Below are 16,048 nucleotides of genomic sequence, written 5' to 3'. Positions count from 1 at the left end.
CAAACCTTGAAGCAGATGGGCTACAACAGTAGAAGACCACACCAGGTGCCACTCCTGTCTGTACAACAGAAGACTATAAAAATGTTGCCTGCTGTCCGAGTCTCCGTTTCTGTATTCAGATGGTAGGGTCAGAGTTTGGCTTAAACAACATGAAAGCATGTCAACGGTTCAACGCTGTGGAGCATGATTTGTCGCCACACTTTGAGCCTCTTGGTACCAACTGAGCATCATTAATACTCCACAGCCCACCTGAGTATTGTCGCTGTCCATGTCCATCCCTTTATGACAGCGTGCCATCTTCCTGCTTGTAGGGCCAATATGAACTCTCTCCACATTGAGTGTTTATTGGTCTGCAAGACTGTGTAAAAGTTACCTGGTTTAATTTCAGAAAACTTGCCGGAGAGGTAGAACACAAGCAGAGGAAGAACTCCAGTGGATTTTAATCAGTCTTTAAAAAAGCTGTTCAGTGTTTAAGCAGTAAGAGAAATTTAGAGACTCCCGAGTGCATGGAGGACAAAGCCTTAGAGACAATGGATACATATGGGGTGGTTAGTAACAGGTTCACAGCATGCTGCTGAATGAACAACGCAATCTGATACTAGTAATTGTATCACATGTCAAACTGCATTTTTCAAAAAGGGTGTAGGCACATAGTTCCATAAAACAATAAAAAATAAATAAAATCACAGTACCTAATCTAAAGTACAGTCCTTTAGATTCCAGGGCCATCATTCAGCCTCCATCAGCCGTTGTTGTCTCAGAGCCAAAGTGATTTCTCATTCATGGCCCAGTGTAATGCCCATACTGCTCACCAGGTGTCTCATTGAGTGCAGCAGTTCAGAATTTCAATGCATGAATTGTCCTGTGGGACAGAACACAGCGTTAGAAATTCATTGAACAGGATGGGAAAAATGCCATCTCACTCTGACTCCTCTCTCTTTGTTTCTGGCGTTCGTGCGCTCCATCTCTTTTTTCCTTTCAGGAAAGTGTTATAACACGAGCGCCGTTAAACCGCGAACGTGCACAAGGTTAAAAACGCAGCTGTTCCATGCATGTGCATTTTACTCAAAACGCAGGAAGGCGTTATTATTTGTGCCTCCACCGGCAAAATGTGATTGTTTTAACTGTGTCTGGCACAGACCTCTGTCACACAGCCCCACTCTCTCTGCCTGTCTCCTTCAGTCCACAGTAGCTGTTCAGACACTTCTTCTGTCGGGAGTCAGAAGGAGGGGGGATCTCCAGCGTCTGGGAGGGACCCCAGGAGAAGCTCTGGATCAACAAGCTGCTCACAGGTGGGCTAAAAAAAAGTATACACGTGTAACAAGCCCAAAAGATAACATGTGATCGCCGAGGTGAATAAAAGCTATTTTTATATCCTGTAATTACTCAACACTACACCAGTGTTTTAATATAGACTTGAAGTGAGAAATGTGCTTTTCTGCTCGCTGGAAACGAAAGCGTCTTTTTTGATCTTCTTAGGTTTTCTAGAGCCTTTTAGGAAGGGGAGCTTTGCTGAAAAAGTCCCTTTTTAAAAGCCCAGGCTTTAGTTTGCAGAGCTAAATATGGTTGTAGGCAACCCTTCTAAACTCCTACAAACATGACTTCGTCATTAGTATCAAGATGTTAGCCATGAACGCCCACAGAGTTCTGTTTCTCTTTGCCTTATTTCCTTTAATCTGTGGGCTACTGCCGGCTGAAGACATACAAATTACTCCAGAGCAAACATTTTTATTTCTAAGCATTTTTTAAAATTATTTAGCGAAGAGCAAAGAGGTGTGTTTAAAGGACACTATAGAAGAAGAGACTGTATTTAAAAGATGAACATAGCCAGCAGATTTGCCTTCTTTCTAATGGTAAGCATGGACGACTCCTGGTAGCTGAAATAACTCTGACTGTGGAAGAACATGAGAAAATGACCCATCTTGTCATTTGTTTTATGACCTTATGTCAACATTATTCTGATGGGTTTGTGGCCTGAATGGCTAGTTTCCCGTCTTATTTAATAAACCATGATGTTCACTATCTAAATTAGTTCTAGATTATAAGATGATAAACCAGAGTATGGCTTCTTGTGATTGACAGGTCACTAAACTACTCTTTGCTTGTGACACCTGCTTTTGTTTTTTTTTTTATGTTTTCTAAGTGCTTTAAAACATTAGTCTACAAACATTGATTTTGCAGCAATCTTAAGCCACCTTTCATCTCTTTACTTTACTTCCCATTTTCTCGCTTATCTTGTAACTTTTAAAGTGATCTTGAAGCCGGACACTGACCTATAACTTATTCGAGCGTTTAAAAAAAAAAAAAAAGGCACCTGATCAGTTTTGTGTCTACACATAACAGATAAATAAGCAATGAGCCAATTTTAAATCTTTTGGGACCTTTTACTGGTGGCCTGTTACAAACAAAAATTCCAATTTCTTTAGTCGAATCTATGAAAAATGCCAGGGATATAGAATCTTTGCACCAACAAGGTGATTCCCACAGAGCTATTAGCTGAAACCCTGACATATCTCAGCTTGTTTTTGTGCAGCATGTGCTTAGAAATTTGAAGTAACTGGACAAGTCGAGGATGAAAGACAAAAAGACCTATAAACTATCTATAATAGATGAATAGTAAAGTTATTTGAGAGTCATGTGCACTAAAGACCTGACACAGCACCTGAGAGATGGGCTCAATGAAGCCTCACAGAAATGTCAAATTACACAAGAACTGGACTGATTTCCAGTCCAGTTCTTGTGTAAATGTATGAGGGGGACGCTCGATCGTGGCTTGAGGCCACATTCCAGCGAGTGGTGACAAAATAGATGGTACTTTCCTGTGTTTATAATTCCATCAGATTTTGATCTGCCATGCAATGTCATCTGAACAACATCTGACTGGCAACAGCTTCACTTTTCAGCATGACAGTGATCCCAAACACACTTCCAATACCTCGATAGTGCATCACTGTGTATTTTTCTACCAGCCATGACAGAGCCCAGACCTCAACATTACAGAAGCAGTGTGGGATTAAAGACTGACCGAGAATGAAACGAAACACAGCCAACATCTGAATAAAACCTTTGAATGTCTGCAGAACTATTCCTGAAACTATTCCTAAAGAAACGACAAGAAAGCTGCCTAAGAGTGCTCAGACTGTGCTAAAGACTAAAGGTGGTCGTACCAAATTTTGGCTTTCAAGCTCATTAGATTCCATAAACCCTTACATGCTGCATTTCCATGCACGATTACACGTTTCAGTAAATCATCGCACTTATTTCATGGTTCAAGACTTTTGCACAGCACTATGTACTTTGAATCATTTGTATGTAACATAGTGGTGATATGGTGAAGAAAGTCATTCATTCACACTGAGCTGATCTGTGTTAAAAAGGCATCCTTTAAACCAGTCAAAGCATTTCTGTATGTTTGTAAAGTGAAAACACTGCATGAATCTGGCTGTAAGCAAACAGCAATACCTGCCTGCCATCGCCATGGTAGAGTTTAAATGAATTTGCTCAGTGTGCACACACACAAACACACACACATTCTCACAATCTCCTTATCTAGCAAACAGAATATGACAGATTAGCAAACAGACAGCGCTGGGAACAGATTGACAGACAGACGGACACACGCAGCCCAAACAGATAGGGCAAACACGCAGACAGCGATATGCACATATTCGACAACAGAGGGAGGATTTGCCGCTTGCGCACGGGTGCACGCACATTTTTGGTGTGTACGCACACTTAAGCGCCGAATGTAAAAATGCGACTGTTTCTTCCTCCTCAGAGCCAGTCTCCCTCTACAGCTGTGTGACTGTCATCTCAATAAGCGTAAGTTTACTCTGTTTATCACACGTTTCTTTTTTTTCTGCACTCTGCCACTTTACATGCGCTGCTCATGTCGCTGCATTCCCACGCTGATCGCATTTATTTTAGTCATTCTTTATTCTGGGGATTTCTGCATGTGTCACTATTAATATTTTCTTCTCTTTCTGTCGCTTCAACCAGAAACTGGACCTCAGATTTTTTTTTTTTTTTTGAAGTTTTTAAACATCTCAGTTCCACCTCTGGGCGAGCCAAACTGGACTTTGAAGAGGAAGAAGACAAAATGAGAGAAAGAGAGCCCTCCTCATCCCCCCCCCCCCCCCCCCCCCCCCCCCATCACCCTTTTGAACTTCTCCCACATGCTTTCTCTCCTTCCCCTTTCCCCGTCCGTCTCTTTAAAATAAATAAAGTGCCAGCAGATTAAGCGGCGCAGCACAGCACTGCTTTTCTCCACTTTTAAAACCTCCCAGCTCTGATATGACCCCCCACCAAAGAAAATCTGCATCCAAAAAGGATCAAAACTGTCCTGTTTAAATCATGACAAGCACCAGCGGGACTCTCTGCGCTCCGCCATTTTGGATCTGCCAGTCTCAGTTGCTGGCAGAGTCATTGACACCAAAGGCACTTCAGCCACACAGTGCGGCCATTGTCTGCCCCACGACTCCCCACTAGGCCAAACCACTTGGTCTGAACCACTGACTGCCTCGGCTGGCTGACTGTACGCATCACATGCTCCAGCATCTGATAATAAACGGGAAGTAATATGCAGGGCGTAAATCCACCGTTGGATTGCAGATTTAGAATGTGTTATGTTCTTTATCATTTTCATAACGCAGAATGGAGTACTGTACGCTTTTTTTCGTTTTCCCTACCTGTGTAAAAATGCGTGGCATAGCCTAGGTGCGATTGCATCTATGTAAATTAAGCAAGGGTGGTGTGAGCATATACACACGCTCACATTCACACACACAACACACAATGTCCCTCAACACATGCAGTCACTCTTATTGTTACAAGACAGTGGAGCACTGTTCACATTCTCATGCCCGCACACTCACTGTGACCAGTTTCGAGCCTGGTACAGTGACCACATCAACGACAGGCAAGGTTACATTTGAAACGCATGCCGTGAGCTTTGCCTTGATGAAGACCAGGAAGGATTTACAGCATCATATCAGACTGTTATACATTGTGTTAGAGTGTTTCATTTAAGCTAACGTGTTGTTTTTCTTTATTAACAGTGGCCACAATTTAAAGGCAAAATGGTATTTAGTCTTCTTTAAAGTGTAACTTACATCAGCAACATATTGGTGCCTTAAAAATGTTCTTCGGAGTACTGAAGAACATTGCTGTGTAAAATGCCATATTCTATATGCCAAAGGTATAAAATGGGTGACTGTGCAATGATGATTTCTGTACATTTAGTACGGGCATTCCTCATTGGAATGCTGTCTCCATAAAATGGAGAAAGGTGGGTCTGTTTGTTGTGCTAATTTGTGGTTTTACTGCTTTTATTCTTGTGGCTAGAAGACATGAACTACATCTAATTCTTTTCAGAGAATTAATTAAATCTAATCTCTTAGCTTCTTGCTTAAAGGAAGACATTTTCCTAAAATATCCCAAAACTATTATTTTCATGTTTCTCTCCCCCCCCCGGTAGAAAATTACAGTTTGGAAAGTCTAGTTCAGATTGGTTGACATGGGATTCCTCAGAACTGTATTTATGTTCCCAGGGTCCTATGTTTGGCAATTCTATACTCTTTTAACGCACATCAATCCTCCTGTTGTGTTTGGGTTAGACCCACATCATATTAAGCGAATTTGGGATCCTATTATAAGCTGGGGAACAAAGGACTCTGGGAACATGGTATGACCCTGATTTCGTTATCCTGAATTTTAAAGGTATGTTGTCTGTATACAGAAATGAGAAATGGAAGGAAAGCTAGACTCAATACAGATACCTAAAATGCTGACAGTGCAGCTAAAGCTTTTTATGTTTTTGTTTTTTTTTTTAAATATACGTTCATGCATTTTTCTAAAGAATTCTTAAATCTGGAAGTCATAGTTCCAAAATCATGGTTTTCATATACTTCTGAGGGGGAATGTGGAAGTTTTAAAGAAGACATGGTGTTTTTTCTTGCTAATGCTGTTAAAATATGATAAAAAAAAATATTGCTTTATTTGATTTTGTCTTATAACACTTACTGATAATGACTGTCAGGTGATTACTTTAGCATAAAGATTGGAAACAAAGTAGCTAGCATAGTTTTGTCAGCAGGCTTAGGCTAATGTCCGCTAACCTACTGCTAGTTTGTATTCAGTAGGAATCTTCCAGGCAACTACTTTACAAGTTCTTTAAATGAAAGAAAATAGAAACTAGTCGACTAGCATAAAAGACAGAAAACCTCAGAAATAATTTAAAACTCTTTACTTTAAAGTTTCATGCTAAACATTAGCCAAACAAATATTTCATTTACATCTTAGGAGATACAATAAATACTTAATCATGTTCCTCGTTAATCAAACCATGTCTTAAATGTTGCTGAAATGTGCGCTGTATATAATATTGCAAACGCACACAACGTCAGATAAGTTTGCAGAGTTTAGCTAATCCAAGCGGTGCTAGCAACAGTAGCCTTGTTTTTTCCAGGCAGGCGTTCAAATACCAGTGGCCAAATAATGGGGTCACAGTACATGCATGGCACAAAGGTTTAGGCTTCAGACTGCCAATAAACACTGTTTGAGACAGTTTTGACTACTCGGGCCTCTGTGATGTCACAGAGAGTGGATCAAATCTTAATGTGATTTTACATTGATCATTTGCTTCCTAAAAGTTGGACACAGAAGGATTCAGCTATCAGGTTAGTGTCAAAGGGCAGCTATGTCTAGTCGACTAGTTGCATAAATCCCTAATATTTAATATTGAGATTCAAGTCAATTTTCTTATCTAACTTATACCATGAACAAAACAGTTGTTGTTTTTTCTCTAGAATGTCACATTTTTCTTTGAGATATCAAACCTCAACACTAACAGAAGAAAAAGATTAGACAAGCTTGCACTTCCTGTACTACTCTGTGGAGACTTGTTGTTGGTGGGCCCATACACAAAAAGTTATGTCCTCATTCTCTGAAGTTGAAATGAATTATAAGGAAATGTGCAAAAAGATGCACAAGATACACAAAACATACCATTTTATCTCATGACACGGCCCCGAAAGGTTTCAGCATTTCACTGTGTTATTCATATTTCATGACGGCAAGCATTCAGGCAGTAAAACCAATAAACATGCACTCGCCGCTTTGATTGAGTAGCATGTGTATCAGACAATACCATGCTTAAGGTACAATATGAGACCGGCAGGTAGCGAATGCCGGCAGCAACAGGAGGTCAAGCTCATGTCTGCAGACAGCAGCAGCAGCACGTTTCATATCTGCATCCAAATTCACAAATTGCAAATGGCTATTGAGCCGTTTCTGAATCAATATGTAATTTGTTGGCTCGGAGAAGTCTGTAAACTTCATAGCCTTTAGCTGTTTGGTACATTGCATTATATTGGAAGCAATGTAATGAACACCATCTTTCATTCCTACTGCAGCATAAATTGTCATATGCAGAATCTCTCACTTTTGTATGGCACTTTGTAAGGCAGTATTAATGTATAGAAACTTCTCTCTTTATTTTTTATTTTTTTGTATGAAACACTTTGCCTGATGTTTACATTTTTTGGAAGCAATGTGGATTGTTTGACATGCATGTTGTACGTACTTGATTTTTTTTTTTTTTTTTAAATAAAACTGAATTAAAGTTCCCAGCCTCAACAGAGGGGGATCTGAAGAGCTGGGTGGGTGGGTGGTTTGTTGCGCTTGAACCTTTTGCAGCAGGGTGTAAACCTCAAAATGAGGCCTGTAACCTTGTAACCCCCCTCCAAAAAAAACCAAAAAATCTTGCAGTAATGAGTGCCGGGGTCTCCTGTGGAAGCCAGCTGTGCTGCTGCCTCACAAAACCCCGAATGATTAGATAACTACAGTGCAGCGCCATATCAAATAGTTCCAGGGATCAAATTCTCGAAAGGAGGGGAGTGCACTTTGAGAGCATGAGTGTGTGTCCATCTGTGCATGTGAGGGACACAGAGAGAGGAATGAGAGATAAAGGCTGGGTAAAGAAGAAGGAGGAGCAGGAGGGGGGGACAGGAAGGGGCAGAACTGAGAGAGCGAGAGAAAGGGATCGACAGAAGAGAAGGACAGGAGACAGTAGGTGGGAATGATGGGAAATGAGCGAGGGCGAAGGGGCAGACAGACAGAGAGGCACAGTCAAGGGGAGAGCAGGAGCACGAGAGCGGGTGGGTGGGGGGGGTAACCAGGCAGGGGGAGGGAAAAAAAGAAGTGGAAGAATAGAAAAGGGGGGCTTATAGAAAGAGGGAGACACAAAGTAGAGTTAGAACTTTTTTCCTCCTCCTCCTTCTTCTTCTTCTTTCTTTCCTAATGTAGAGAACCAAGAGCGAGGGCCGAGAGAGCTGCAGGAAGGATGAAGGAGAGAGAGTGAGCGGGGTAAAAGGGGGGATGTTGACAAAGCAGCGAGACTGTGGCGAACAAAGAGAACGTGAAGAGAATGAGTCGGGGGAAACATCAAAGGGATTTTTCAGGCCCGGTTACCGGGACAACAGACATTTGCATGCGATTAGCTTTTTACATCATATTAAGAAGGGTTAGGGTGAGGGAGGGAGGAGGGGAGAGGGTGATGGAAGTAGGAGAAGGGTGGGGGGACTATAGATCATACACACACACACACTGTATGAGATAGTGTTAGGGGGGGAAAAGGGGAAAAAAAGGACGTTGGTCATCTCACGCGGATAAACTGACTTATAGGCAGCCAGCCAAGCGTTTCTTTTGTAAATGAGAGTGCATGTTGAGGGGGGGGGCAGATACAGTAATATGCCAGCGCAGACATTTTGGCAAAGGGAGGTCAAAGCAGTCAGTTTTTTTTCTTTCTTTAAAAAATAAATTATTTCTTTTGATTTTTCTGCTCTGAGTAGAAGTTCGACACCAGTGATTTCAAGCACAGAGGAGGAAACTTTAAAACCTGACAAATGATTTCAGGTGTAACGGCCAGTTTTGGTTTTGTTATTGTTAGGGTTTTCTCATGAAATTCAACCTTTCTCACCCTCACTTCTTCAGAAAACCATGTCCAAAATGGGCAAAACATGTCACGACAGTCAACAACATGTTGCATTCGTGCCAACTAAAGAGGACAAATGTGCCGTTTTTTTTGAAAATGTTTCCAGTTGGTCTCACAGATTACGCTTCTTTTTTCTTTTCTTTTTTCAACTGTTGCTGAAACATTTAGGCACTTAGGATTCAAGAGGTCTAAAATTGATACAAATTGCCCTAAAATCCTAAAACAACAACCGCATATGCGTGTGCGGGCTTTTGTGCGTTGTGTTTACCCACGCCGTCTAGACACAGGTACGCAGTGCACTGTCCATGCAAACACGTGGGCATCGTCACACATTTGTCACAAAACACTTTGTTGTTCGCACCCGTACGCCGCATACATCACTCTGCCAAAAAAACACACACCTCACACAACCTTCCCCGCAATCATAAAAGCCATTAAACATGTTTCTATGGGCACACACCCTCCGGCATTTTACACATGTAATATTATCCCACCATATCTCTCCTCCACCTCCCTCCTTCATTCCTTCCGTCCCTCCCTTCGCTCCTGTCTCTCCATCAATCCACACCCCCACCCCCTTTTCCTCTCCATCTCCATCCTTTTCTCTCTCCTTTTTTATCCATCCATCTTCCTCCCTCTTAATCTCCTCCTCTCCCTCCTTATATCTCACCCCTCCCTCCCCCCTTTTTTTCTTTTTATTCCCTCCCTCCTTTTTTTCTCTTTCTCTGTGGCCTGCTCTGCTCTCTCTCTGAGTGTGTGTGTGTGTGAGAGATGCTTCAGTGCCCTCAGTATTGTGGCTGCATTGTGCCAGTAGGCGTCGCCGCGACAGACGTTGTCACGGCAGCATTGTGATGGGGGGTGAGATGGTGTGTGTGTGTGTTGGGGTGAAGTGGGGGGGTGTATTACAGTATCAATACCCTGACACTGCGACAAAAAGGACAGCAGCCGTAGCCACATATCACTCCACCTCTGCACTCCTCCTCCATCACCTCCTTCTCTCCCTCCCTCCCTTCCTCCTTGTGACCCCCCCCCCCCCCCCGCCACCCTTCTCCCACCTCTACCTCCTCCTCCTCCACCAGCCCCCAGATCAATTCCTCCTCCCCTCCTTTCAATTGATTTGCCAACATATCTCACTGAATATGTACATATTGATCCCCTCCTCCTCCATCACCTCAGCCCCATCCCTCACTCTTTTCTCTTTCTCTCCTTCTCTTGTTTTTACTCAAACATCTATCAGATTTCATCCCCACCATCTATGCGCCCCCTCCCCATCATCCCCTCCACCCTCGCCACCTTATCTCGCTCCATCTCTCTCCCCCTTTTGCTCTCTGTTTCTCTCCCTTTCCCTCTCTCTCTCACACACACACATATACTTTCCTCATCTTTCATTTCATCTCCCCTATTCTTTACCTCTCTCTCCTTCTCTGTGCCATCTCTTCTGCCCACCCCCCACCTCCCCTCCTCACTCTTCTTTCCATTGCACCTCCCTCCTCATCTCCCTCCCTACGGCTGTTTCTCTTTTTTTTGGTTTTGTTTTGTTTTTGTATGTGTGTGTGTGTGTGTGTGTGTGTGCATCTCTGTCTCACTCACTCTCTGCATATTAATTGGTGTATTTCTGCTGCGGCGGAGAAAACAATCAAAGCGTCAGGGGCGGGTGATGATGCCATTGTGGCAGCCGCAAACACATACACATATGTAGTGTGCATACACACACACAAACACAAACAGAGAAAAAAGGGGGAGACGAGCACACACTCATACACACACATGCATACATGCACGCGCAAGGCCAAAATGCACGGAGTACAGTTGTGGGGACATCAGCAGACGGAGCTTATATGCACTTGTATACACATATATAACCTGCTGACGTGCAAAACATGCTCATGCACACGCTCGTATACACAAAGTGATTTACTATGTGCACACACTGAGGCAGGCATGCACGGCACATATGCCACAGACTTTAGTCAGTCACTCTCAGATACACAATAGCGGGCTTACAATGGCTGATCCAGGAGATATGTTCTGCGTCAGCAAAGACATTTGAATTTCCCAGCCAACATTTACCTTCAGAGCACAACACGTTTAAAATGTTAAAACCAAGGACTGGAGCTGAGAAACATTCACACTTGTGATTTCTTCTGCACCTCATGCGGAAAAGTAGGAACAGAGGTTACGCCTAAACGCTTTTTATACTACAGCTCTTGTTTGCTGAAAAGAAAGAATATGAACGCACCTGAAATGTAAAGAGAAATACTTCCCAAAGTGGCTTTTTTGTTAATGTCATATATTTTGAATTTCACTCTGGAACTCTCTTTGAGAGCTCGCGGATGAGGCGCGTGGGCTTTGTCACTCCGCATGCACCCTGGCCCACATACTGTAGATTTGACTGGCTTATTTGTTGTTGTTGTTGTTGTCATTTGCCCTTTAACTGTTCACTCTCTAAGCCACGGTGCAGCTTGCAAGTGAACATGAGAGCACACTGCAGAAAGAAAACAAAAAAACAAAGTCTGTGTTTAACTCAGCATTTGGGAGCTTAAAATGCAGACCCAGCCGGAGCAGATAAAGCTGAGGGCAAAGATCTCCTGAAAATATTTGAGCTAAATCAAGACCTGTCAAATAACTTCTTATTTCCAGCCAAGCAATAATAGGATCTTACTTTCAGTGCAAGTTGATATAGCTCTAAAACTGATGGCATACAGTGGCTGAAAGTGTAATGAATATATATATATATATATATATATATATATATAAGCATAGATTCCAGAGACTGCAACTAATTTAAAACCGGCCATTTGTGATAAACCCACCAAGAAACAAAGAAGCGGTCTTACTTTTAAAGTCCCCTCGATTCCAAATGATGTCTCGCTTTTTTGTTGCTTCCCTTTGATGTTTGACTGTGTGGAATGATGTCGAGCTTTGTGCACAGTATGACACATTTATCTGCTGAAGGGGAAAAAGTTTCTCTTTGCTTCAGTTCAGTTCAACACAAACAGGATTTGGTGACATCACAAGAATGGAAACCGAATGCAGCTTACAGTGCTGTGATGTTTAGACCGGAAACCTCCAGTAAAGATACACTGCATATGTCGTCCTGTGAAGTAGGAGACGTGCTTTGTTCAGCAGATGATGAGCTGTAAATCATCTTTAACTGCTGTTTCTTTATATTCAAAGACTGAAACACAAGGGTTTCAAAGTTATGAATAAACAGTCTCAAGGGTTTAAATTCATGTGGTTGTTCGTGGTGGTTGGTTGTAGGTTGTGAAGGTGTAGCTGCTGTATGTGTACAACCTAACTTTATAAGGGAACAGAATGCCAAAAATGCCTGTCTTTCTGGCTTATTTTGGAGGTTGTGTGCCAGCTAGCAGCACTTACTATTTCAGTCTCAGTGGAATGGCAGCACCATGCTTTAAATCAGGGGTTTTTAAACGTGTGCAAATATTCAGTGTTTGTATTTTTTCTGCTTAGTAACCCAGCTTTATTTGATAATGTTAAGTAGGTTTAAGACAGAGAAAAGTTAAAACCTAAAGAGAAAGCTCCTTTGGTCACAGTCAGTGCAACTACTTTGCAGTGTGACATAATGTAGCAGCACCGGATGAATGAAATGTACAGAAGGGCATTCTTTTGGAGTTGTTAGGGGGCTGCATGAATTGTTAACAGAGGCCACCGCTGGCCTGCTGCACTTTGAGGACTGTGGGTTTAAATGAAGCTTGAATAAAACCCGCTTGCTCTGTATCAGCGTACATCAAGAGATCATCAGCCTTGATTCTGTTGGACAAAATGAAAAGCTGTGCATAGTTGTGCTCGTTCTTTAAATGTTTCAAAGGGATCCAAACAATTACCTTTTTGATATTCAAGTCTATTTTATTTATATAGCACCAAATCACAGCAACGGTTGCCTCCAGATTCTATTATACAGAGAAAACTACAGCAACCACATGACTGAGCAAGCGTTTTGGCGACAGTGTGAAGGAAAAACTTCCTTTTAACAGGAAGAAACCTCAGGCAGAAGCAGCCTCTGGGTGGAGCAGCCATCTGCTGCAACCGGTTGGGGATGAGGGGTCAAAAACAGGACAAAGACACGCTGTGGAAGAGAGCCAGAGATTAATAATAACTAATGATTAAATGATAGAAATTGAGCTTTAAAGAGCTCACAAAACAGCTTTCTGTGTCTCCAGTGGTGACCCTACACTCCTACAAAGTCATAAAGGTCAGTGTTGTAGGCTGAAGTAAATAAAAAACCTAATTAAATAAATCTGTGTGAGTTTCTTTTGTTGTGTTTAACCACTTCTTTGTCTTGAGTTATTTATTCTAGTATGTAATCGGTTCTGTTTAGCCCCTTTTCCATTAGTACCTACTAAGATCGATTCACCACAACTCGACTCGGATCGACTGGTTTTCCATTACAATAGAGTACCACCTAATGTGCTTGGTCATCGTCATAGCAACACGGCCAAGCGTGTGACAAAGGTGAATGTCAAAGTGAAGGCATGTCTGCTGCTTGGTCTGTGGCTTTTCGTTGACTCTGGGACCAGGGGGTTGATTTTTATAGCCATTTCCCTTGTTGTCTAGTTTCAAAAATGACAGTTTTGATTTTCGTGAATGGGGCGCTCGCATGGCTCATCGAGTGACGCCACTGACCAGGCAATCGGTGGCATGGAGTCTGACGACGTCATTTTTTACTACCTGCTTGGATCACTTGGAACCACGGTCGAGCAGGTACTATTTTAGTACCTGGTACGGAGTACTATGGCCTAATGGAAAACCCTCAAAACTGTGGCAAGTCGATTTGACTAGGTACTAATGAAAAAGGCTTTTGCTTGTCAGTAGTCTGGAATCCACTGTTTTCAGGATATCGTGTTTAAATTTTGTGTGATGGCGGATATGAAAGTCAAGGTCAAAATCACACAAAATGCTCTTGTTGCTAATGTAGCTACCATAAGCTCAGTGTCAATGTCACTGTTCCCTTAAGACCTCACAGACAACAACACCGGGAATTATTATACAGGACATATCTTTAATCTAAAGAACTGAGTACACAAGTTTGTATTAATTTGGGATTTTCTGTAATATACACACGGTCAAAAGTCTGAAAACTCACTGAAATCTTTTACTAAGGGGTTCTGAATGCTCTAGAATCTCTTTTAACCTGACTAGGCCAAGGGATGTTAACTTCTTGTTAGTGATCATGATTTACTTCAACTGGTAGTTTCTCCTTGCAGGATAAAACAGATTTGTTTGATAGCATTCTTTGCACTGACCAATACTTAGAATAATGGGAAAGTCGAAGGAATCCAGTGAAGATCTAGGTAGAAGAACTGTAGATTTACATGAGTCTGGAAGCTCTCTTTGAGCCATTTCTTAACAACTGCAGATTCCAAGATTATCAGTTCAAATGACTGTTTGTAAGTACAAGTTATTCTGATGTGTGACCATGTTGCCAAGGTGTAGAAGAAGACCCAAGGAGCGGGGTGCTGACCAAGAAAGAAGCACCTGCGCCAAAATCAACAGCTTCAAACTCAACTTAAATTGGCCTTCTGGAGAAACATTTTATGATCAAACGAGACAAAGACTGCATTAACTGGCTACAATGACGAAAGGATGGAGGAGTAGAGGTGAGACTGTAAAACTTATAAACGCTGTACCAGCTGCCAAGCATGGTGGTGGCGGCATCATGCTTGGGGGATGTTTTGCTGCCAGTTGTTCTGGTACATTGCATGGAATGATGAAGAAGGAGGGCTACCTTCAAATTATTCAAATTCACCTCGAATCAACAGCTAGATGTCTGAAACTTGGATATCGTGTGCAAATACACATTAAAGCTTCTGGAATGGCCTTCCCAAAGCTTAGATGTCAACCCTGCTGAAAATGTGTGGACTAAAACCTAAAGACTGGGTCCGTCCCAGGAAACAAACCATTTTAAAATCTACCATTTCTGCCATGAAAGAAGTCGGCTAGACCAGCGGTCCCCAACCTTTTTTGCACCACGGACCGGTTTATGCCCGACAATATTTTCACGGACCGGCCTTTAAGGTGTCGCGGATAAATACAACAAAATAAAACTAGTACCTGTACCGAAAAAAAGAAGATTTATTCATAACACACGTGAAAAGACCAAGGAAAACCGAGTTAACAATAAAAACGATAACAAAATAACGCTGAAAACCGATAAAAACCCTGAAAACCATACATTTCACACCTGAGCCTCAACTCTCGCGGCCCGGTACCAAACGACTCACGGAGGTTGGGGACCGCTGAGCTAGACTCATGCCAAAAGGTGTATATTGCTAACAGACATTTATTTGAGCCTATCTTGATTAGATCCCAAAAAATCTGAAATGAACTCAAATGTGTTCACGTATTTCACAGTGGAAAGAATTCAAATAAATCATTAAAGGTCCCAAATTATCATGCCATCAGTGCTTTTGATGTGTGTATGTAAACCGTGCCTGGAGTTGGCGTGACTTGGTGGAGAGGCGATCTACGATTAGAAACTCCTAAACTCCTTTCTGTCTATGACAAAACAAATGGGGTGTTCCAGAGACTTATTCATGCAAACTCTATTGATGCTGGTACATGGTGTGGACATGGTGCACCTGCTGCGGCTTAGCTATTAGAGTGGGTACAGCAATACACAGTAGTGTGCATTGGCTAGGAGATGTGGAGAACATTCAAAGACAGAGAAAGAATGACTCAGACTTGTTATTTTTCCTTTGATGTTGTTGTTACATTTTCTAGAAATGAAACTCTGCCTGACCTCAAGTTCAGTTTCGACAGAAACATTTTTAGTTTTTTAAAACTCATTCTGTACTTTTATCATCACTTTCTCTTTACCTCTACACTTTCGTTTGGGACCTTTTGGAAAACCCCTGGGCGACTCCTATTGGTCACCCAGCCTCATGTTGGGAACCCCTCCTCTTCCTCAACACATCGAAATTTGTGCACTTTGTTTCTTCCCATCCTCATAGCGGCCATGTGCTTCCGGGGTGGCTCACCACAACATTTTAGCTGCCTCTTGCCTCTGTCATCACTTTTATCTCACTTCTGTTGGTG

At 42.2% G+C, this 16,048-nt stretch overlaps 1 protein-coding gene across 3 annotated transcripts in view; it reads left to right on the top strand.

Moving 5' to 3' along the window:
- The window catches only part of arhgef40 (Rho guanine nucleotide exchange factor (GEF) 40), a 45,791-nt gene extending 41,645 nt beyond the window's left edge, over nucleotides 1–4,146 (top strand). For all 3 annotated transcript variants that reach the window (XM_086277651.1, XM_086277660.1, XM_086277642.1), the window contains exons 25-27: nucleotides 1,183–1,292; nucleotides 3,779–3,822; nucleotides 4,000–4,146. In XM_086277651.1, the coding sequence (XP_086133777.1) occupies nucleotides 1,183–1,292; nucleotides 3,779–3,805 (137 nt within the window). In that variant the 3' untranslated portion in view covers nucleotides 3,806–3,822; nucleotides 4,000–4,146. The remainder of the gene's footprint in view (nucleotides 1–1,182; nucleotides 1,293–3,778; nucleotides 3,823–3,999) is intronic.
- Nucleotides 4,147–16,048: the final 11,902 nt, after the last annotated feature.

The sequence above is a fragment of the Aulonocara sp. 'chitande type north' Nkhata Bay genome, linkage group LG3, assembly GCF_057382095.1.
Source record: "Aulonocara sp. 'chitande type north' Nkhata Bay isolate Kocher_YH1m ecotype deep benthic linkage group LG3, A_spYH_male_GT1.1, whole genome shotgun sequence".
NCBI lineage: Eukaryota > Metazoa > Chordata > Actinopteri > Cichliformes > Cichlidae > Aulonocara > Aulonocara sp. 'chitande type north' Nkhata Bay.
This window is presented reverse-complemented; position numbering and strand designations above follow the sequence as displayed.